General features: G+C 48.9%; 2 protein-coding genes across 4 annotated transcripts in view; one reads left to right on the top strand and one right to left on the bottom strand.

The window, feature by feature from the left end:
• The window catches only part of LOC142571891 (unconventional myosin-Ie-like), a 351,690-nt gene that overhangs the window by 61,401 nt on the left and 268,505 nt on the right, over positions 1-21,784 (top strand). For both annotated transcript variants that reach the window (XM_075680576.1, XM_075680575.1), the window contains exon 4: positions 5,445-5,539. In XM_075680576.1, coding sequence (XP_075536691.1) covers positions 5,445-5,539 — 95 coding nt within the window. The remainder of the gene's footprint in view (positions 1-5,444; positions 5,540-21,784) is intronic.
• The window catches only part of LOC142571890 (uncharacterized), a 473,725-nt gene that overhangs the window by 326,709 nt on the left and 125,232 nt on the right, over positions 1-21,784 (bottom strand). For both annotated transcript variants that reach the window (XM_075680573.1, XM_075680574.1), the window contains exon 2: positions 18,042-19,525. In XM_075680573.1, the coding sequence (XP_075536688.1) occupies positions 18,042-19,264 (1,223 nt within the window). In that variant the 5' untranslated portion in view covers positions 19,265-19,525. The remainder of the gene's footprint in view (positions 1-18,041; positions 19,526-21,784) is intronic.

Genomic DNA, 21,784 nt, shown 5'->3' with positions numbered 1-21,784 from the left:
ATCAGATGGGGCACGGCATGCAGATCAGCAAGTGGTATCGCTGCTGCGTTCCTTAATGAATGTCATTCGCGTGTTGCTAAACAACATGCACACAACGTCAGCCAGAAGTGCACTGCAAGTACTGGACACACTAAATCTGGTGCTGGCAGCCCTTGAGTAAACCATGGCTCACCAGCAACTATGTTTATGGGAGGAGGTCCGGAAAGCAGCAGTTTTCCAGTGGAACGCCCGGGGACTCCATTTGCACATTTCCGATTTCCGACGATTCGTGTACGCCAAGTTTCCCATCATCATCATCTACGAGCCGGACTTATCGAACTCAATCAGGGTATCCGGCTATGAATCATTTATGTCGCCAACTATTGGTGAAAGCAGCAAGGTTATGGTGTTTATTCGTTGTGACCTCACATTCTCCAGCCTGTACCGCCTCATGACGGCAACCAATACGTGTGCTTACAAAGAGGAAAAGACTTACCGTTACTGTTGTGGGTGCCTACCTATCACCATCAAGTAGATTTGATTACAAAAGATTACGACACATCCTGTTAACACCTCGTGCTCAATGGATTATCATCGGGTACTTCAACGTTCATGATACGTTCTGGGGAAGTACGAAAATCAACGCGAAAGCCAGAGACTCGTCATCTTTCGCCTCCGACAGCGATCTCTGGGTTTTAAATGGCGGCAGTCCTACATTTCTACGCGACTCCACATACAACAGCTGTCGTGACTTGGCCTTCGTCTCACGAAGTCTCGTCAGGCGTATCAGGTGGTTTACGGACATTGAAACGCACGGGAGGGACCATATTCCCAAGTATGTCGAGATCAGAGGACTTTCCTCTTTCAACTCCAGTGATACAATCCAAAGAGCGGACTGGCCCAAATTCCAGTCTGTTAGGGAAGACCTCTGTCCGTATAATTTACTACATAATTTGGAAGAAACAATCAATAGCGCAGTGAAAGACAATACGCGCACTCTAATGTGCTCTTCGAAATTCACTGAATTTAATGTAGAATTAGAGCGACTTCGAGAAATCCGGTGACGTGCCCAACGTAGATATCCACGAACGAAGTCAATGGGTGATTTACGGACCGCTAGACGCCTACGAAAGAAGATCCAGCGCTGGTTACATAAACTGGAGCCACAATGCTGGACTACTTTCTGTGAATCGCTAGCCCCTATAGCACTTATGGAGGACGGTGCGAGAGCTTAGGACACCACCCGTACAGTGGTCTCCATTCAAGGCTCTGGCCCTCTTCCAACAGCGACGAGATATTGATGTCGCAGAAATCTTCTGTACCAGATTATCCGGGCAACTCACAGCTTCCGACAACATACCACGATCCATCAGCTTCCCGCCACCACGTGACCCCCGCATGGATCTACCATGTTCCATCCATGAACTCAAGGCGGCGCTAGCTTTGTGCAGCCGTACGTCTTCACCAGGACCTGACACAATTTCTTACAGAGCTCTGTGTTATCTGGATAAGCAAGCGAGGATTGTTCTGCTTGAAATGTATAATGAATCCTGGCTAACTGGCACACTTCCCCCAAGCTGGAAGACTAGTCCCTAAGTACCACTACTGAACCTGGCAAGTGTCTGCTGGAGCTTTCATAGTATCGCCCGATTGCATTGGCGAGCTGCATGGGCAAAGTGATGGAGAGGATGATCCTCAGACGCCTGGAGTGGTACTTGGAATACCACGTCTACCCAGACGCCATGGCAGGCTTCCAACGTGACCGCTCATCGATTGATAACGTCGTCGGTCTGGCTACCTACGTTCAGCAACAAAAAGGATGTAAACGTATCTGCGCTTCTTTGCTCCTCGACGTCAAAGGGCCGTACGACAACGTTACACATGAAGCCATCCTCGTGCTCTCGAAGAGGTAGGCCTCGGGGGTCCGACGTTTAGAAGGATACATAGCTATCTCTCTATGCGATCATTCTTTGTGAGCCCCGAGGGCGGCCACACATTACAACTACTGCAGCGTCTCCCAGGGCGGCATACTGAGCCCTGCGTTTTCTAAACTCACGCTGATTGGTCTCCTTGATCACCTTCGAAACACAGTTAAATTATCGATGCACGTGGGCGAAATATGCGTTCGGGCGTCCGGAGTGACACGCTTACAGCTGCGCGCAAGCCTCCAAAGAGCTGCCACTCTAACTACACTCTGCTTCCGCAATCAAGGCCTGGATATTTCATCGGATAAATGTGCAGTTGTGGCATTTACGCGTAAGCCCATGACGCACTACAGTGTATCAATAAATGGACAGATGATACCTATATATGGTCTTACAAATTCTTGGGTGCCATAATTGACAGAGATATCTCATGGAGTCCCATGTATAAGACACGAAGGTGCGGTTGACAGGCATCTGTCACCTTCTCAAGTTCGTTGCTGAAAAGACCTGGGGAATGTCCACAAGCGCTAGACTGCAACTATATAGGGTACTTTTTCTCGGCTTTGTTGCGGTATAGATTGTCAGTATTGACTAACGCAAGTAAAACAAGCCTACGTACTATTGAAAGCGTTCAGGCTGAGGTGCTCAGGGTTTTGCTAGGTCTTCCTGGAAGTGCGTCAACGGCGGCAACTATTCCAATCGCCATCAAGACCCACATCACAGTTGAAGAACTAAGAGTGCACGTAAGGTACCTTGCCCGCACTCCTTGCCGCCATCTGGCCTCTCTACCTCCGGAGAGACCACGTGCCTCGTTCTGCGGAACGGTATCCGCACATCATGAGGCTATACCATCTTGCTCCACACCTGCCGCCAGACCTTCGACTGCTCCTTGGTGCCTCATTCAACCAAAGATAAACCTGACGATACCTGACGTCCGGGAAAAAGCAGATATGTCATCATCGGCTCTTAAACAGCTTACCTTACACCTAGTAAATCGGGTGTACCGGTATTACACCCACATATACACTCTCTCTCTCCGTCCTCATACCCATTCCCCCAGTGCAGGGTAGCAAACCGGACGTGCGTCTGGTTAACCTCCCTGCCCTCTCTCTCTCTCTCTCTCTCTCTCTCTCTCTCTCTCTCTCTCTCTCTCTCTCTCTCTCTCTCTCTCTCTCTCTCTCTCTCCCTGTCCTGCCGAAGAGCTCTACCGCAGCTGTCGTCATTCCAGCAAAAGCCACCACTACCAAGTTGAAAACATCTCGCTTGACAACGTCGACGGCAGTAGAACTAGCAGCGCTTCGAGTCGCACTACACTTTGTTAATGACTCGAAGACGGCACTACAGTGTTTATTGTCAGCCTGATGGCGCGGTCCGCATGAACAACTGGTATTTGATATCACAGAAGACATACTCCACCTAACTGAGAAAGGACGTGAAATAATTTTTCAGTGGCTACCAAACCACTGTAGTATCATCGGCAATGAACGTGCCGATCAAGCTACTCGTTCATCTCATGCAGAAGACAACCGCCCACCGATCCCGCTGTCAAGGACAGATTCTGCAAGGATGATCAGTCTACTTTCACGCCAATGCACTACATCATAGTGGAATGGAACACATTTTATGCACGCCCGTTTATACACCCTGAATCCAATCTTAAGCCTCCGACTTCCACCTAGACTTCCCCGAAGAGACGCGACCATTTTGTGTGGGCTATGGTTGGGCGTCGCGTTCACCGATGCCTGCGCTTTCCGCATAGGGGTGGCCAGCACCGCAGCATGTGCCGATTGCGGCGACGTGGAAACGATTCGTCATGCTCTTTGCCAATGCCCGCAGTATAGTGTGCAGAGACAATCGCTTTCTGTCGTGCTGAACCAGTTGGACGACCAGCCTTTGTCGGAAGAAAGAATTAAGAAACATTGAGGCGACTTAACATCGCATCAGAAGACCGTGCAAGCGCTACTGCGCTTCTTGAGATCTACCGGCCTGTGTGAACGCCTGTGATTGGAAAGCCTTTTCTGTTACCTGTTTCCTTTTTCTTTCTTTTTTTTTCTTCCTTCTTGGTGTTCCTTTTCTTTCTCTCCTCTCGCTCTTTGTCGTCTTTACAACCCCTATATCCCCCACCCCAGTGCATGGTAGCAAACTGGAAACTCTCCTCTGGTTAACCTCCCTTAACCTCCTTGCCTCCCCCCCTCTCTCTCTATCTCTCTCTCTCTGTCGCAGTGTTGTTTCCCAGTGACACGTACTGCTGATTCGTCAAAATACTTTGTAATTTTGAAGTTGTTTGTATTCATTGTGTGCAATCAGGAAAAAATATGTCTCATCATGTTTGTAATTTCGAGGCACTCTATATTATTCACTCTCTTGGTGCGAGCCGATGATTCTCATGATTGTAATCCGTCCTACTGTTATGCGCTAGTGCTGAATGTAGGTAACAAATAAAATACAATAGAGTGACGCTCAATCGCGTTTCGTACATTGCGCTGTGAGTGCGGTTTCATTTTTTTCTTTATTTCTCTCTCCCGTCGTTTTCCACCCCCGATCCTTTACTGCCGTTAATCGCATAGATCGACCGAAGGTCTATCATTCACGCCGCAACCCATTTTCCTGTTACATGATACTCTCTTCTACGCCTGACGCTGACAAACAAACAAACAAACAAACAAACAAACAAACAAACAAACAAACAAAAACAGACAGACAGACAGACAGACAGACAGACAGACAGACAGACAGACAGACAGACAGACAGACAGACAGACAGACAGACAGACAGACAGACAGACAGACAGACAGACAGACAGACAGACAGACAGACAGACAGACAGACAGACAGACAGACAGACAGACAGACAGACAGACAGACAGACAGACAGACAGACAGACAGACAGACAGACAGACAGACAGACAGACAGACAGACAGACAGACAGACAGACAGACAGACAGACAGACAGACAGACAGACAGACGGACGGACGGACGGACGGACGGACGGACGGACGGACGGACGGACGGACGGACGGACGGACGGACGGACGGACGGACGGACGGACGGACGGACGGACGGACGGACGGACGGACGGACGGACGGACGGACGGACGGACGGACGGACGGACGGACGGACGGACGGACGGACGGACGGACGGACGGACGGACGGACGGACGGACGGACGGACGGACGGACGGACGGACGGACGGACGGACGGACGGACGGACAAAACAATTATTTTAGCGCGTAGCGTTATAAAATTAAGTTCTCGTACAAGACTTTAGCGTTCCCTTACTCATATTCACTTAGTGAGGCTAGGCCAGCAGCGCCAGGAACCAAAAAACGATGCCAAGTAGTGAAGCATCAATGATTTTCACCGCCTTCATGAACGATCGCGCCTCCGAGCCTCAATTCTCATTTCCGTACTTTTTCCACTGTTCCGTGCTCAAGTCTGTACGTCGCTCTAATATGAACGAATCAGGCTTTCTGTATTTGACGAAAAAGAGCTAAAGGCTAGAACGCCGCCTGATTTTTGCCATTTATCCGCAGGCCTCCTACGAGAACCCACCGCACATCTACGCTCTGGCGGACACCATGTACCGGAACATGATCATCGACTCTGAGGGACAGTGCGTCATCATCTCGTAAGTGACCGGAACATGTTTTGTTTTTCGCTCCTTGGACGCGACCACAAACGTCAAGTCTACTGTTGGGAGCATTTACAGAACGTCAGCGACGTTTAGTCCGCATCATATCAGGGAAATGGATCTTCCAACGCGTCGTCTAGTTCCCGAGATCACTGTTTAGGTTACCACACGATTTACCTTGGATTTGCAGAGGGGGCTAAAGGCAAAGATGGCGGCATGAAATTATCTGTATTCCGACATTTTTTTTTTTTTTGCTTGGGTCTGCGCTAACAATCTGGAGTGGACACTATATTCTAATGTATTGTTGTCTACATTCAGTAAGCTTTTGTTTTCCTTTGTTTAGAAAAAAAAAGAACTGTATGCATTGAACTATTGCGCGTTTAAATTGTTTGATCATTGGGAAAAAGCTGTTATACTCAAGAGGTATTTGCAATGAAATGCATTTTATTTCTACATCGTTTTGGCACAACTCTTCCGCAGCCATGAAGGCCCTCCAGATTATATCCTGCACTTCATTTACTAGCTCTAGTCAGTTTAGCGCCAAATCCCTGTTGGTGCAGGTTTGTTCCAACATGTGCGGAATGTGTTCTACAGCTTCCTCTCTGCGCTATGTATGTTTGAAGCACTGACACGGAGACACTGTCATGCTGTACTCCTTAGACGGCGCACCATCTCTTGAATTATAGTTGCCGAACTGGAAGCGAAACAAATGGACACCAACGTCAACGACTTTCACTGGTGCCTCAGCCTTCCGATTTTGTTTTGTAAGTCACGACGAGCATATATATGAATGGGACAGGAAAATGCGAATTGATCTTACTTAATTATCTTAGTGCCCGTAATACTAAACATACCATGAGTGTCGTCATCGGGTACTTCATTGCTGGAATGGGTCGCAAATACTTGTCTAGAAGTAAATACTGACGCAAGAAAGGACAGGGAAGCGCAAACCGGGGTACTGTTCGGTTTGTTCCTTTTGTGCCTCTCTGTGTTTTTCACCTCAGTGTCCATTTTTTGACAATAAGCATAATCGTAACATTTCCGTAATGGCCTCGCTTGCGCGATGTTACCATATTACCCGTGGGCAAATTTACTCAGTGATCAAAAAGCATGGAAGTGACACCAAGCTATACCACTATACGTCTTCTAGCGACAGAGGTGTGACCGCTGCTCGAATATTTTTGTCTTTATTGCTGGGCAGCTTACCGATTGGCCATTTACTTTCACTGCCACTTGGGCGAGACACGTTATAGGCGAGTAATTTCCCTCACATGCGCACAAAATGTTTCGCGGGAGTGACGTGGAATATACTCGTCTAGTGTAATTCGATTCCAGTCCGCGTTGGTTGAAGATAGCATGTGAAGATGTCACCAATGCAGCTGTTCTCTGCTACGTACCGGTATTCCAGTATTCCTTAAATAGAAAAAAGAGTAACTTGCCCACGTACGTAGTGCCCTTTTTACATTACGCGTTACCGCAGCAGTCAACGTCAGCAGCAACGCTTGTAGCAACATATTATAAGACGCTTTGTTCCACTACAACGCATTTGAAACGTTTTTTTTTGTGTGTGTGTGTGTGTGTCACGTGAGTTTTCTCGCTGACCGAAATTATAAATATAATATCAATGTCAATTTAGAGGTAAATGCCATAGAAATGCGTTAGCATTACGCCGCACACATTTGAGTCCCAAATCCATGATTTAAACCGCCTTTACCGCATTGCAAAGTGTTATTCAGGACCGCACCCGACACAAGTCCTGCCTCTTCGAGGAGCGAGGTGCAACTGATGTTGGTACTTCTGCCACGTGACCATCTGCCCACACTTATCCATTTATTTATTTATTCAAAATAGCTGACAGTGCCCAGAAGGGCATTGAGCAAGGGGGACAAAAAACAACATAAATAGTATTGGAACAAGTATCAAATAACGACCCACGATGCAAAACAAGGAGTAAAAGGGAAAAACTGTACAGAGCAAATGATAACAAAAAATATTGATAGGTGCAAGGAACATAGTATTATACCATGGGTAACATGAATTCGTCGTATCTGGCCAATACATATCGTAAGAAAAACAGGGATCGTACAAGAAATGTCATTGATGTAAGATGCACAAAATAACAAGGCATACCGCAAGAGCAACGATGATGGAAATGCAAACCAACTGAAGAGACCCAAACCACGACGTCACTACTCAGAAAAATGTTTCGCAGCTGATCATGGAATGATTGGTGATCACAGATGGATGAGATAAAGTCGAGAAAATCATTCCAAAGAGCAATGGCACGTGGAAGTGCCGATAAATTGAAAGCTTGGGCCCTTCCGTGCATGCGCTTTATGTTAAATTGATTATGTAGTCGACGTGAACTTCACAAACATACGCCTTTTTTTTCACTTTGACACTCTTAACGCTAAGGCTAAGAAGTAATAATAATAATAATAATAATAATAATAATAATAATAATAATAATAATAATAATAATAATAATAATAATAATAATAATAATAATAAAGGGACTGAGTGCTAATGATTATGCCAATAGCGGCACACCATAGGAGCAGCCGAGGAGGTTATAGTAGGTAACTGCACTAATCTCTCTCTCTCTCTCTCTCTCTCTCTTCTGTTTAAAGACTGAGCCACAAGATGGCGCCACCAGCGCGGCTGCTGACCTTAACGTCTCCGTACGGCGACACGTAATCGTCGAGGGGAACGAGCTAAAGCTGTCCTATGGTAATACGTGGTAATACGCGAACGTCCAGTTCGAGCTCTCTAATACTTCCACTATACATGTTCCCCTCCCGGAATACTCCCGTTTTCATCCTATCCCCCTTCGAGGATTCGCTCCCTAATCTGGACGCACTGTCGCAGAACCCGTATGCACCTGTGTACGCGTACGCGCGTCGTGGGGCGTAAGGGCCGTTCGTGAATGTTTACTTGACACGCACTGCATCGAGCGCCAGTGCGGCCGACGCGGAAAGCTCCCCTGTTCGTTTGACGACCGCGGTCGAACAACGACCGAGCTCGAGCTGTTATCTGGACCACGCAAGAGTGGTTCCCGCCGCGGGATTAGTTCTACAGGACGAAGCTCTCCGCTTTGCGGATGTACCACTCGGACGTGGGGAACCTGGATTAGCGAGCTCCTAGATTAATTGCAGAGCGGCTGTTGGGGATTAGCAGACCCTCTCAGCGTCCCAGGGCGCCGGAACTGACTCCGGAAGATCAGACCCGCGCACGTTTGTGGATAACGCATAAGCATTTAGGTGGAGAAAACAACAGCCTGGATTCGTTTAGATCTCCAGTTGGAGCCCTTTTGTTATGCATCGCCGAGTGACATGAGTAGATTTTTTTAATTATTATTCCTGAATATATGGTCAGATTTGTAGGCCGTGGGTTCAATTTCCGGCTGCGATGGCCGAATTGTGATGGAGGCGGAATAAAAAAAAATAACGTTCGCCTAAGTGCTTCGTGTGCAGGTGGTCAAAATTAATTGGTATCCACCTTATACGGCCTCGCTCACAGGATTGTAGGCTGTGATGTAAAATTCTATAGTGATTTTTAAAAAAAAATTAATGTGCCTCTAGAGTAGTTACTAGTGTTTCGCTTTAGAAGGCCCCAACTTCAGCTCATATTTTTTGGTGGCCTCATTGCTGCAAAATTCAAGGTAATTGCGGCCACTGAAAACGAAATTTGCCACACTCCACTTCTCTGCTACTCGAAGCTTCCGGAAGCGCATATCGGCAAAAATTAGGGAAAGACGCCACGTGTAATTACGCGTAAATGGCCTGAAGCCATAGTTGGTGCGGCTTGATGCTCCCGGAGCGATCTTCTATGCTCTTGAACACACTTGCAATGAAGCGAGAGGGCAGTGTAAAGCATCAAGAAAAAATAAATATTATGTAGTTTCGAAGGAACGCGATTCGTCGCACTTATTTCTTACTCAGCAGAGAAGTGTCCGTTAAATGCTAGTTTCGCGGGTATGCTTCCGCTTTGGGATCGTGTCCGGCTCGTTTCGCGATCACCGGCGCGCAGTGCACATCATGGTGGGCAAACGAATCCGGGCCAGCAAGCAATCGTCTCTGGGTTCGGTTAGTGAGGGTACCTTGACCAGTTGAGACGCTGTAGTTGCTTAGCCGTTGTGCTTGCGTACGTTATATATGTTCACCTGTGCTATGCCTCAGTGGGTCGTTTCGTGCGTCACTCTGTTATCTGGACGGAAAACACGGAGCAGGCAGGAGATGGAAATTCAAGCCGATTAGCAAAACGAGAACAAGGTGAAAGCTGGGGCCAAAGTTTCGACAAGGGGACTTGTCTTTTTCAAGGCCTTGAAAAAGACAAGTCCACTTGTCTTTTTTTTCTTTTGTTTTTGTCCAGCTTTCACCTTGTTCTTGTTTTGCTCATCTGTTATTTGGAGTAACATGCCAGTCGTACACGCCGTCTGTCCGTCCGTCCGTCCGTCCGTCCGTCCGTCCGTCCGTCCGTCCGTCCGTCCGTCCGTCCGTCCGTCCGTCCGTGCGTCCGTCCGTCTGTCCGTCCGTCCGTCCGTCCGTCTGTCTGTCTGTCTGTCTGTCTGTCTGTCTGTCTGTCTGTCTGTCTGTCTGTCTGTCTGTCCGTCCGTCTGTCCGTCCGTCTGTCTGTCTGTCTGTCTGTCTGTCTGTCTGTCTGTCTGTCTGTCTGTCTGTCTGTCTGTCTGTCCGTCCGTCCGTCCGTCCGTCCGTCCGTCCGTCCGTCCGTCCGTCTGTCTGTCTGTCTGTCTGTCTGTCTGTCTGTCTGTCTGTCTGTCTGTCTGTCTGTCTGTCTGTCCGTCCGTCCGTCCGTCCGTCTGTCTGTCTGTCTGTCTGTCTGTCTGTCTGTCTGTCTGTCCGTCCGTCCGTCCGTCCGTCCGTCCGTCCGTCCGTCCGTCTGTCTGTCTGTCTGTCTGTCCGTCCGTCCGTCCGTCCGTCCGTCCGTCTGTCTGTCTGTCTGTCTGTCTGTCTGTCTGTCTGTCTGTCTGTCTGTCTGTCTGTCTGTCTGTCTGTCTGTCTGTCTGTCCGTCCGTCCGTCCGTCCGTCTGTCTGTCTGTCTGTCTGTCTGTCTGTCTGTCTGTCTGTCTGTCTGTCTGTCTGTCTGTCTGTCTTTCTTTCTTTCTTTCTTTCTTTCTTTCTTTCTTTCTTCTGGAGTAACATGCTAGTCGTATGGCTAGGCAAGCACCTCCTGTATGCATTAAAAAAAATCCCACCCCCTGTGTAGGGTAACAAACCGAATGCTGCTCTGGTTCACCTCCCTGCCTTTCCTATCCCTGTTTTCTCCTATCTATCTATCTATCTATCTATCTATCTATCTATCTATCTATCTATCTATCTATCTATCTATCTATCTATCTATCTATCTATCTATCTATCTATCTATCTATCTATCTATCTATCTATCTTTTTCTTTCTTCACGAGTGATGATCTAAGCAATGAGAGCAACTGGAGTGAATCCTGAGGACGCAAGTGGGCGTATGAGTGAAACTGTAGCAATCACCGGTGCCTCGGTTACTGTTATGAAGAAAGCGAGGAAGGAGCAGCGTGCGCTTGCAAATTCGCTACCGGACGCGCACTGACGCGGTGGGTACGGTAACTAACCTGCGGATACGAGGCGGCAAAGAAAGACGTAATGACGCGGGGGCACCGACAAGCTACCGCTCGCCTAACTAGATTACGGGGCTCGGCCGAGCCGCTATGGAGCGTCCGGTTACACGTGCACGAAGCGCTCGCTATACGTACACCGGCCGGTCGGAAGTGAGAGGCGGCCGTGCGGAGTTTCCGTATCCCAACCCGTAGAAGTGGGGCGATTCGTCAACGCTGAGCTCCCGGTTGCCTGCTATGCGTGCGAATTGCCTTTGCTCCCAGGCGTCTTCCATTTGCGTCGCTCTCCGGCGGCGTATACCGTACGACAAGCAGAAGTCTGCGGGGCCGTTAACGAAATAACCGGATTGCAGGCTTCGCCCGGCGTCTGCGTGCGCGTGCCTAGACGCGCGCAGTAGCGACCGTCTCTGCACCTGTAATGCGGTTTGGTTCGGCAGTGGGGTTGCGCTGGCTGGGAAGCCGTTTCCTTGCTGGTGCCGCATTTGTCCGAATACAAGCAGGCCGATACGAGAGAGCCTTGTCCACGACGTTCTTTCCCGCCAAGCCGATACTGAAGAGTGTGTGTGCTTCAGAAAAGTAAAATAAAACGTGGCTGACGTGCGTGTAGCACCGGCCTAACGTGTGCTGTCACTGACGAAAAACCGTCAATACAGAAGTTCAATCAATCAATCAATCAATCAATCAATCAATCAATCAATCAATCAATCAATCAATCAATCAATCAATCAATCAATCAATCAATCAATCTGTAAGCTGTTAATCGACAGGGTATGCAAGGAGGGAGAGGTCGAACACGGTGCTGCAGGTTTTACCCTGCGAACAGCCAGAAGCGTAAGCCTGTACGTAAACGCTGGTGATGCGCCTGATTTACCAGCAGTTCTTCGTTATAAATCAATCAACTCTTAGCGGTGCCGGTCGACATGGCTGAAGCGTTGCTGTCCCCGCTTTTTCCGCGCAACGTAAATGTTTGTATCCCCGCATAAGTCAATAAAGACGACGAAGACGTACCTTATACGGCCAAGACAAAACTAAGCGCTAGTAAAAGACACCGCAGGAGAAGGGCTTTAGCCCGTCTGTTCCTTCTCGTCAGCAGTCTTTTCTTGCAGTTAATTGGCGGCCTTCGTAGTGCATCACCAATATGGTGGCTGTGTAATCTGCGTAAGGGAAGGTGATCGAACAAGCAGTGTTGTACTTGAGATGCACGCCTCGTTTCGGGAGTGCAGTAATTTCGGCTAGGAATGGGGAGCATGAGCGAAAGTGTAGTTAGGCAATTGGTCACGGGTACTCGATTTTCTCAGCCATAGGTGTCGTGACTGGCTAGGTTTAGATTGTGTTGCGAACTTCTCTAAACTGAACATTTGGTTCGGTTACGTTACGGCGTCTTGACAAGCAGCCAGTCGTGGTTCTGAATGGAGGACTTGTTCACACAACTCCTTTCCACTTTTGCGTTCTCGAGAAGTCGACAAAGGAATGAAGCATTCAACTAGTGTTCTGCGACGTGTAGTACACCTGAAAGCACGGGACATTGCACCTGGCTTGTATCTTGACAGCCGCAGAAAAACAAAAGAGTAAAAATATTTGTTGAGCTCTTTAGCCGCTTGTACCGAGTGCAAGATGAGCATCTTGCGCAACCCGTCTGCTCCGAGCGCATCGTTCTCACTGACTTTAGGATAGGAGCCGGCGGCAGTCCTCAAACGGAGGTTGGGCTCTTTGTGCAAATCAAACAAGAGAAAGAGAATATTGAAATATCAAACAAAGCAAAACGGGAAGAATGGGACCTAACTTTATCTATACGTCTGCCTCGTATCATCTCCAAATGTTATCTTTTGTCCGAAAGGTATTGGACCAACTAACATCTTCTTTCTTTCTCTCTATTTTCTTTCTTCCTTTCTCTCTATTTTCTTTACTTCTTTCTTTCTTTCTTTCTTTCTTTCTTTCTTTCTTTCTTTCTTTCTTTCTTTCTTTCTTTCTTTCTTTCTTTCTTTCTTTCTTTCTTTCTTTCTTTCGCAAAACGTCAAGAACATGATTATACAAGGGTACCCATAAAGCTGGGAAGCTGTACTGGGTGTCCCACGTAATTTGAGCCAAACGTTAAAAATATGCAAATGTCACGTAGCTGGACAGAACCAAGGTAATGCTGTTTGCCGCCGCGTGCAGATACTGAGATTATTTATTGCATTCCACCTAATTACATAATTAGTCTTAATTAAGTAATCAACTTCTCAAACATTATAACTCGATGAAAAGTGTCAATGAAAAAAATTGTACAGCAACCTGAGAAATTCCCGATACAGCTTTATATTGCTCAATACATGCTACATAAAAGTGTTTTTCCAGGCGTGAAAGAGGCCCGCAAATGCACGAAAAATTGCCGCCCGACTGGCCGCTCAAGGCACTTTGTATGTATTCGCGGGCTTCTCTAATGCTTGGAAAAACATTTTTATGTAGCACGTATTGAGCAACAGAAAGCTGACGCGGGAGTTTTACAGGTTGCCGAAGAATTCTCTCTAAAATTTTCTACACTTCTTTATCTAATCATAATATTTAAGCAGTTAATTAAATAATTAGGATTAGTTATTTAATTTGGCGTAACGTAAAAATTTATCCGATATCCGAGGTGCGTGGCATTTGCACATTTTGGAAGTCTGGCTCGAGTTACATGGGACACCTCACGTATAGGCATCTACCTCAAATGCGTGGGATTCCTCCCCGAACAAAGGGGCGATTCGTTGTGTCCCGCTCTGAATAATGTCACCTGGGCAACTGCAGCACGAGGCACGCGTTGAGGTGCGCGTCGGCTGGAATCATCGCCTGTAGGTCACGCCGCGTCCTCTATATATGCCGCTAAGCGCGTAATACGCCTTCAGTCTCAGCACGCTTGACGTATGCACGTAAGAGCGCGACGTAGGCAACGTTCGTGGTGGCTCGCGGAAATGGTAGACATAACTTTTCCCCCTCTCCCCGAAGCTGGCATTCTATCTCTCTTATCCGCGCACCCTTTTGAATCTGCGTTTAACACTCTTTTTTTCGGGGGTGGGGGGGGGGGGGGGGGTGGGGGGGGGTTCATTCACACTTTTCGCGCCGTCGAAAGCGTCGCTGGACGTCGGAAGTCCAGTGCTCAGGCGCCGTATAACGAGCGAATCACGCCCGCGACGTCGTGAGGACGCCATATGCGAGAGTTTCGCAAGATGCGCCAAGCAGAAAGCAGAATGCTAAGAAAAAAGAAAAAAAGAAAAAAGTCTATCCACCACGACTGACGAAGAGACTCAGGTACTGGCCACCTAAGGAAGAGAGAGAGAGAGGACTTCGCAGGGAACAGACGGGTCCGGAACAAAAATGGACGTAGTGAGTGTGGGGGCCATCGATTCCACGTTGCAGCTTTCTGGGTTATAGGAGATTCGCTCACCCACACGCGCGCACGTACGGTACACTCCCGCACAGAAAGAGTGGCTTCCTCCCGAAACCCGCACGGCATCCCCTCCCGCGCCCATTGCTATTTGGCGGCCTGTCAGACAGAGAGAGAGAGCTCTCTACCTGCTCTGTTGCTGTGCTTTGGCGAGCATCCGCGTGGCACGACAGGCCGCGAGCTTCCTTTGGTGCGGCCCGGGAAACTTACCTGAGGGCTATGTGGTTCGCGGGAAAAGCGATAACGGTATTTATAGGCCGATGATTTACCGTCGCTATCTTCGCGCCCTCCTGTGGTGCCCTGCGTCGCCTGGCCCCTGTCTTTTTCTGCTTGTTCTGCAGCTGCTGCTGCCGCTGCGCGACACGTCTATATACCGCACGAGTGGTATATAGACGTCCAGAGCTGCGGCCGTTATTCTCTGCAGGCGATGATCTGCACATCGTAGGTATATACGGGGCGTGCGCGTACACTAATATAAACGCGACGACGCGGGTCCCCTGTGCACGAAGCCAGCGTGGTGTCCGCGGCAGATGAGGTGCTGGGATAGGGCATATAGGAGCTTACGATCTGGACTCCGGTTGGTGGTGATGGTGTTGCCGCAGCCTTTTTCTTGCTGCTTGTGACGTTTGATAGTCTTCCTGTCTTTCGCGCGCCGGTGCGTACGGTAAAGGAGTAGATAGGTGAATGAGTATTGCAGATTGTTTCCTGCAGAGACGGCTGAGCACGTAGAGAGAGTAAGCCCCTTTTCGCAGCCGCAATAGCACGTGGGGATTTAGAAAGCTGCCACGAGTCTGCGAGTGATCCGAACTGACACCAAGGATGGCACGTAAAAAGGAGCATAGTGTCGGAGTGTATATTAACAATGAAAGTAAACCTTAGTGCAGTTAAAATATTCTACCCCTCGTTTTAGTGGGTTGGCGCCTGTGTTTCGATGTTAAACAGACGTTCCATGTGTCGTTACTGCCTCAAAGCAGTAATTATCCCGCAACGCCTGACGACGTCCACTTGGGTGATAACTTTGTGCGGCTCGGTATTTTGCCAAAGGCAACGCGGAACTGACGTTTATGAGTGATCAAGATTATGAGTGACAAAGAAGTAATGCGTCAATTTCTGCTGAGATCATCGGTAGTTCTTGCAGGAAACCACTGTTTGAGAGAATTGCTTGCGATGATATTACAGAAAGCAGCTTCCAAATCCGCCGTGGTGGTCTATTAGCTTGGTCGTTGCTATGCTAGACCCGAAGGCGCGGGATAGAATCCCGGCCGCCGTGGCTGCGTTTCGTTGGGGATGAAATGCAAGAACACCCGTGCGTTGTGCATTCTGCACACCTTAAAGAACCGCAGGTGATCTAAATTAATCAATTAATCCGTAGTCTCTCATTACGGCGTCCCTCATAATCTTGTCGCAATTTTGGCACGTAGAACCCCAGAATCTTTTCTAAAGCAGCTACCACTGTACGGCATTGAAGTAGTGCAGAGGCGCAGCAGACGAGTACGCTCCTTCGCCGTGAACGAAAGTGACAAAGCTATTTTACGCTCTCATTTTGTCAAGCAGGGTCGCTTTCTTCTTCCCTATCGGCGGTTGCGTATTGCGCTGCTGGTCACCCCTGGTAGCGGCTGCGAGGGACGATGAAGTGGCCAGACGAATGCGCGAGATGATTATTACCTCGTGCAAGACGCAGAGTGTCTGGCGCGGTCTCGATAGCGCGCTTATTTCTCCTGCCTGCACTACGAGGCACATGGCGTGATCGTTGGCATCGCGGTACGAGCAAAGCGGTAACGAGGTGGCTAAACGAAGAGCTACAGTTCCCATCGGTAAACGGCGCTGCACTACAGAGCTAGTGCATCTCGACGAAGCACGCAGGGCATGCAAGCGCGTTTTGTCCCAGCTTCGCTTACCAGTGGTGGTTGGTTCGTTCGTTAGCTCGCCCTCTTAATGGCGATTCATCGACTCGTTCCTCGTATTGGTGTTTGTTCGATTTGTGCCGCACCTTTGAGTCATTTGCCTCGGTCGTTCGTGCAATCTTCATTTCGCTCAGTGTTTTATTTCGGGAGTGGCGAGTCCGGCTGCGAGCAAAACTACCGTCCTGAACACGGGCGATCAACAATTCAGTCGCGACTGTAATGCGCACAAAGCATCGCTACTGTGCCCTAATAGTGCGTGTACTTATTTTTTGTTATATTGTTATAATAAGATCGCGACGTGCTCACCAGAAACCGGCAATATATTATTCTTAGTACTTCAACTAGTGCCAGGAAGTACGTTGCTATGGGCAACAACAATCACGCATGCATGTGCGACGTCGTGCTGAAAAACGAGAAAACCATGAAAGCAGCTTTCGGCGATAGTAATTCTCAGTATAGAGAAATTATTCAGGTGTCTGCTGCGAACTTGACCGCCATCTTTAACGTCACATAAATGAAAACAAAACCAATACAGCTGCCCATGGTTAGAACCTGACCTCTGCAGTATTTATACGGCGGCACGAGCTGCTATAGACTAGGTTCCGCGATGATAACTACAGCCGCGTGTGTATGGTGTAGCCAAATAATTTTATCACGCACTATGAGCTGCACCAATAACTCCATCTAGAGACAACGAAGGGGGAAGACAACGCTATCGGTCGTCTGTGGTCATCAAGACGTTTCATTTATGATATATCTTGCACCTTACCTCAGTACTGTATGGACTACTGCGCTATTAAATCAAGGTAGACGTGTCATAGATCGATTTCTATTGAGAGAATCTGTATTCCTAATTTTTGCAGTATGCTACGACATTCTCTTGTGGGAGGGAATCATCTCCGGTATGACTTATTTGACCCTTTTGGTTCTATGCATCATTAGTATGAAGCAATTTGGTAAAGTGATGACTTAATAACTTTATTAAAGTAGTTACGTAATAGAACTGCACCAGGCCAACACAGGTACACGTCTTCACTGTTGGCATGATCTGGTTAAATTCTCTCGTTCGTTAGGACTGCATTGCACCAAGGCCTTGTTTAGGGTGTTCAATACAGTTACGTCGGGATTCGCTTTCACGCTAAGAAACGGTGTTGGTGCTCGTAGCTACCGCATTTTATTATTTTTTGGCATTTACCCCTTATTTTTACGTTTATCTGCGTAGTGGAATTCATGTTCTTTTTCTTTCTTTCCTTTCAATGCTAATAATCGTCCTCGCGTTCTGGGGTTGGGGTGTTACCACGAATAGCGTTGACCCTTTCTGCAGAAGACGAAGAAGGATTGACTGGAACTGTTCTTTCACCATTTTTCTTTTTCGTGAAGCTTATGTAGCTCTCTGACACGGAGCACGTGTTGCACTGTCTTGAATGCTCGCATTCCCTACCGACCCCTGTTGACGGCAACTTTAATTAGTCCTCTCCGAGACTCGGTCGTCAATGAATGTGGCTAAGCTTCGTCTGCTTATGAAAGAACGTGACGGCACTTAGTCCACGTATAACAGTTACCGTTAACAGTTACCACTTACCGTTGCCCTGCGGCGTTGTCGTTGCCGGCGGTGGCGGCGCTGATGGCCTGTAGCGGCGGTACGAACGCCCGCTTCCGGAGAGTCTTTCTGGCGACACCCGTCAGTTGCTCGAGGCTGGAAGCGAGCTGCGAGTTGTTGAACACTTCGGACAAAAGCATGTCCTCACTGCCAGCCAGCGCTGCGGTCAGGCACGGCGGCGTCGACGGCTTCTCGCGCGTGTCCACGTCCACGGACGCGGTCAGGTGCGAGAACATGAGGCGCCGCTGCCGGAGCGTGGTGGGCCTCGGCGCCGGCACGGGCTCTTCGAGGGCGGAGAAGCTGCCGCCCGCCTGGCCTGTGAGCTCGCGGAGCATCACCTCGCGCTCCTTGGAAGAGAGAATCTTGTGGTCCTTGCCGATGACCTCTTGTGCCAGCTTCGCTGTCGCCGGGTCCGGTGGAGAAGAGACAAGCGGCGCTACCATCGTCAGCGGCAGCGACGAGGAGGAGGGCAGTTTCTCTTCCAGGCTCCTGGAGGTCGTCGAGGCCTGCTGCGGGTGTCCCCTGGAGGGACTCTCCAGAGAGGAGCTCTTGTTGCTGGCGGCGAACGACGGCTGTCGGACGGCGGCCGGTGACGTCGTCGTCTGATCGACCTCGCGGACCGCGTCGAACTCCCGGGACGTCCTGTTTGGCGGGGGCTTGGGGTTGCTGCGCGTCCTGGGTCGCATGGGCACCACGAAGCCCACCCTGCTGTCCATGAGCGACCGCGTGGGGCTCTTGAAGGTGGCGGTGTCGTCGTCGCGCGCGTTGTTGTTGCTGATGCCACTGCTCGCTCCGGTTCCGTTGCTGCTGCGGTTCGGCACTTCCGGTGAGCAGCTCTCGCTGCGGAAGTGCCGCCTGCGTCCCGGCGCGTGGTGCCGTTCTCTGTCGTCTTCGTCCGCCCTGAAGGCCCGCTTGGGGCTCTGGCGGGACGCACTGTCCGTGCGCTGCTGCTGCTGTTGATGGTGGTGGTGGCCCGCAGGCACTTCACTGCTGCTGCTGCTGCTGCTGATGCCTTCTTGTTGGTCCTGAACGTGGTTGCTTTCGCGGTGCTGCTCGCTTCGTCCGCGGTCCCCGACCCTCGGCGACGCCTCGGCCGCCGACGTCGCCCCCGCGGCTGGTGACTTATCGAGGAACGCGTCGGTGTCCTGAGGTCCCCGAGGGCCAACGACACCCGGGTCGTTCGTTTGGATCGTCGACTGAGACATGCCCTGCGCTGCTGTGTGGCGGTGCTGGTATTATGGCTCTTGTGGCTCTCGCTCTTCCTGCTCACGTTTGGCGCATTGTTTTGGTTTGTTGTTGCGTGTATTCTTTGGCACTGTTTCAGGTCGGGGGGGTTCGTGTAGCGGTGCAGGTACGACTTTTCTATTATTATTATTCGAGGAGTGGTCGGGGAACTGTTCTGCGAAGGCTTTCAAGGTGGATGGGAAGGGAGGCCTCGTTCACCTCATGGTCCGCAGCACGGGTACCTGTAATTATAAATGAGAAAGGTCACAATAAAGGCTTTGCAAGTTTCATTCCTCGATTCTATTTATTTCGGTGTCATTCAGTATTCGATTAATTGCGGTGTTACCTCTATCTATTTGCTGTTCAAGTGCAGCATGTTGACAAACCATTTTTTTTTTGTTACAGATGAAAACGACAGTCAGTTCTATTCACCGGGAATACAAGCGAAGTGTATTTAAGCTTTAAGTCTACCTCGAACGCAGTGCATGTGTATTTGGTCAGGGAAGTAACCTGAACTGCAATGCTTTCCACTTGTTTGGATAAAGTAATCGTTGGAAGTGGCAATGCTTAACACACGCAGTTACCATGCCTTTGGCAGGTATGGCCATGAATTCAGTTTTCCCGCACCATCGGCGAGCGCACGTATGCTATCAAAACCTCGCGCATGGTTTCTTGTTCCATTTCTTTCTTCTTTTTTTTCATATGTAACGTAAGAGGCTGCAGTGAACAACATCCTTGCTCTGGAACAGTTCTACTGCGAGTAACGGGAGAATGCGGAGAGCTCCTGGTCACGGCGCCTCAGTAATTTCTAAGTACCTTTCGGGTCTTACTCCGATGGCCGAAATGACGGTACAAGCACACTCCGTTTCCTCAGCGCTGTGGCACTGCACTCGGCAGCGTTTCCACGGCTGCGGTAATAGTGAGGCCATCAGCGAGCACACCGCGTGACAACGAGGCGCAGCCGAGGTATAATAGAGTCATTATTACGCCGCACGCATACTTTGGTCCCGCGGGATGTGCCGTGGTTGCCTGTTTCGTCATCATTTATGCAGGCACCTCAACGAGCGCGGTCTGTTGATGGTTTCATTAGCATCTCTCTCTCTCTCTTTCTTTCTTAATTTCCTCCCCTTTCTGGGCACTTCCATGCACCAGCAGGACAGTACACAATGTGGGATCCGCCGGATGAACGAGATTTAGAAATCGTACAGAAAGTGCCTTCCTCATTATTTTCTAGCTCTGTACACGTGAACGAATATCATCAAAAGACGTTTGCCTTAACGCATATAGGACCATGGCCGTGGCTGAGCAGGAAAACGCGCTCGTGGGTAGCGGCTGTTCGCGCAAGACATGGCATCGCAGTGCTCGATTGAAATGGATCAGTGGCACATCGCCTTTGGTACTGCAACGAAATTTGTGATCATGCTACCAGGGCTCTTGAGTAATATTCATGTCTTTTAATTTTAGCATTCCCCGTTTAGCCGTACTTTTCGGCTGTCATGATAATTGATTTTGTTTTTGAGCTTTGATTGCGAAAAGCAAGCGATGAAGCACCGACTCGAAAGTCCTGTACCAAATTGCGATGTATGTATGTATGTATGTATGTATGTATGTATGTATGTATGTATGTATGTATGTATGTATGTATGTATGTATGTATGTATGTATGTATGTATGTATGTATGTATGTATGTATGTATGTATGTATGTATGTATGTATGTATGTATGTATGTATGTATGTATGTATGTATGTATGTATGTATGTATGTATGTATGTATGTATGTATGTATGTATGTATGTATGTATGTATGTATGTATGTATGTATGTATTACGATTTATAACTTGTACTATTTTATGCGAACAGCATAACGCTGTGTACGGTATTAATTGCTACGCTCACATACAGTTGGGAATTTAGATGTTTATCGTGGTCTCGAAGCCCGTAAAATTTTGACGTGGTGTGCACGCACGCATGTGACATGTAGGGGCTCAAAGTTTGCGAGGTCCGACGTATAGTACACACCATGAAGAGGTAGCCACAGTTGACAGGAGCAAAGAACTGCTTAATGAACAAACTTAAGAGCTACAATATTGTTACGTAGGAAGACACCGACGAAAAGCTATTTACAAGTATATTTACAAGGCAATACGCGGCAGGTGGCCAAGAGGCAACAGCCCGCGCTAGCTTCCAATCGTCGTCGTCTTCTTACTGCTCGGCTCTTCGTCATTGGAAATACTATCCCGTAGCAATGTGAACAACGCGCCCAAAGAACAAATTCCAACAATACCAAAGAGTCACGCGGAAACTCCTCTGGCAGCTGTCTAAGTATGTGCAATCATTGTGCGACTTGCTCATCTCCACGCAGCCCGGTGTCATTAGGAAGGTCATGAAACTTGATCCGATGAGTATAAACGACAGCACTGCGGCAGACACGGAACTGCTGCGGACGGCGGCGCAAGGTGGATTGATGGCGCAAGCAAACTACTGCAGGTGGCGGTAC

Source organism: Dermacentor variabilis, chromosome 2 (assembly GCF_050947875.1).
Source record: "Dermacentor variabilis isolate Ectoservices chromosome 2, ASM5094787v1, whole genome shotgun sequence".
NCBI classification, from domain to species: Eukaryota; Metazoa; Arthropoda; class Arachnida; order Ixodida; family Ixodidae; genus Dermacentor; species Dermacentor variabilis.
Note: the sequence above shows the minus strand (reverse complement) of the source record. Positions and strands in the feature narration are given on the sequence as shown.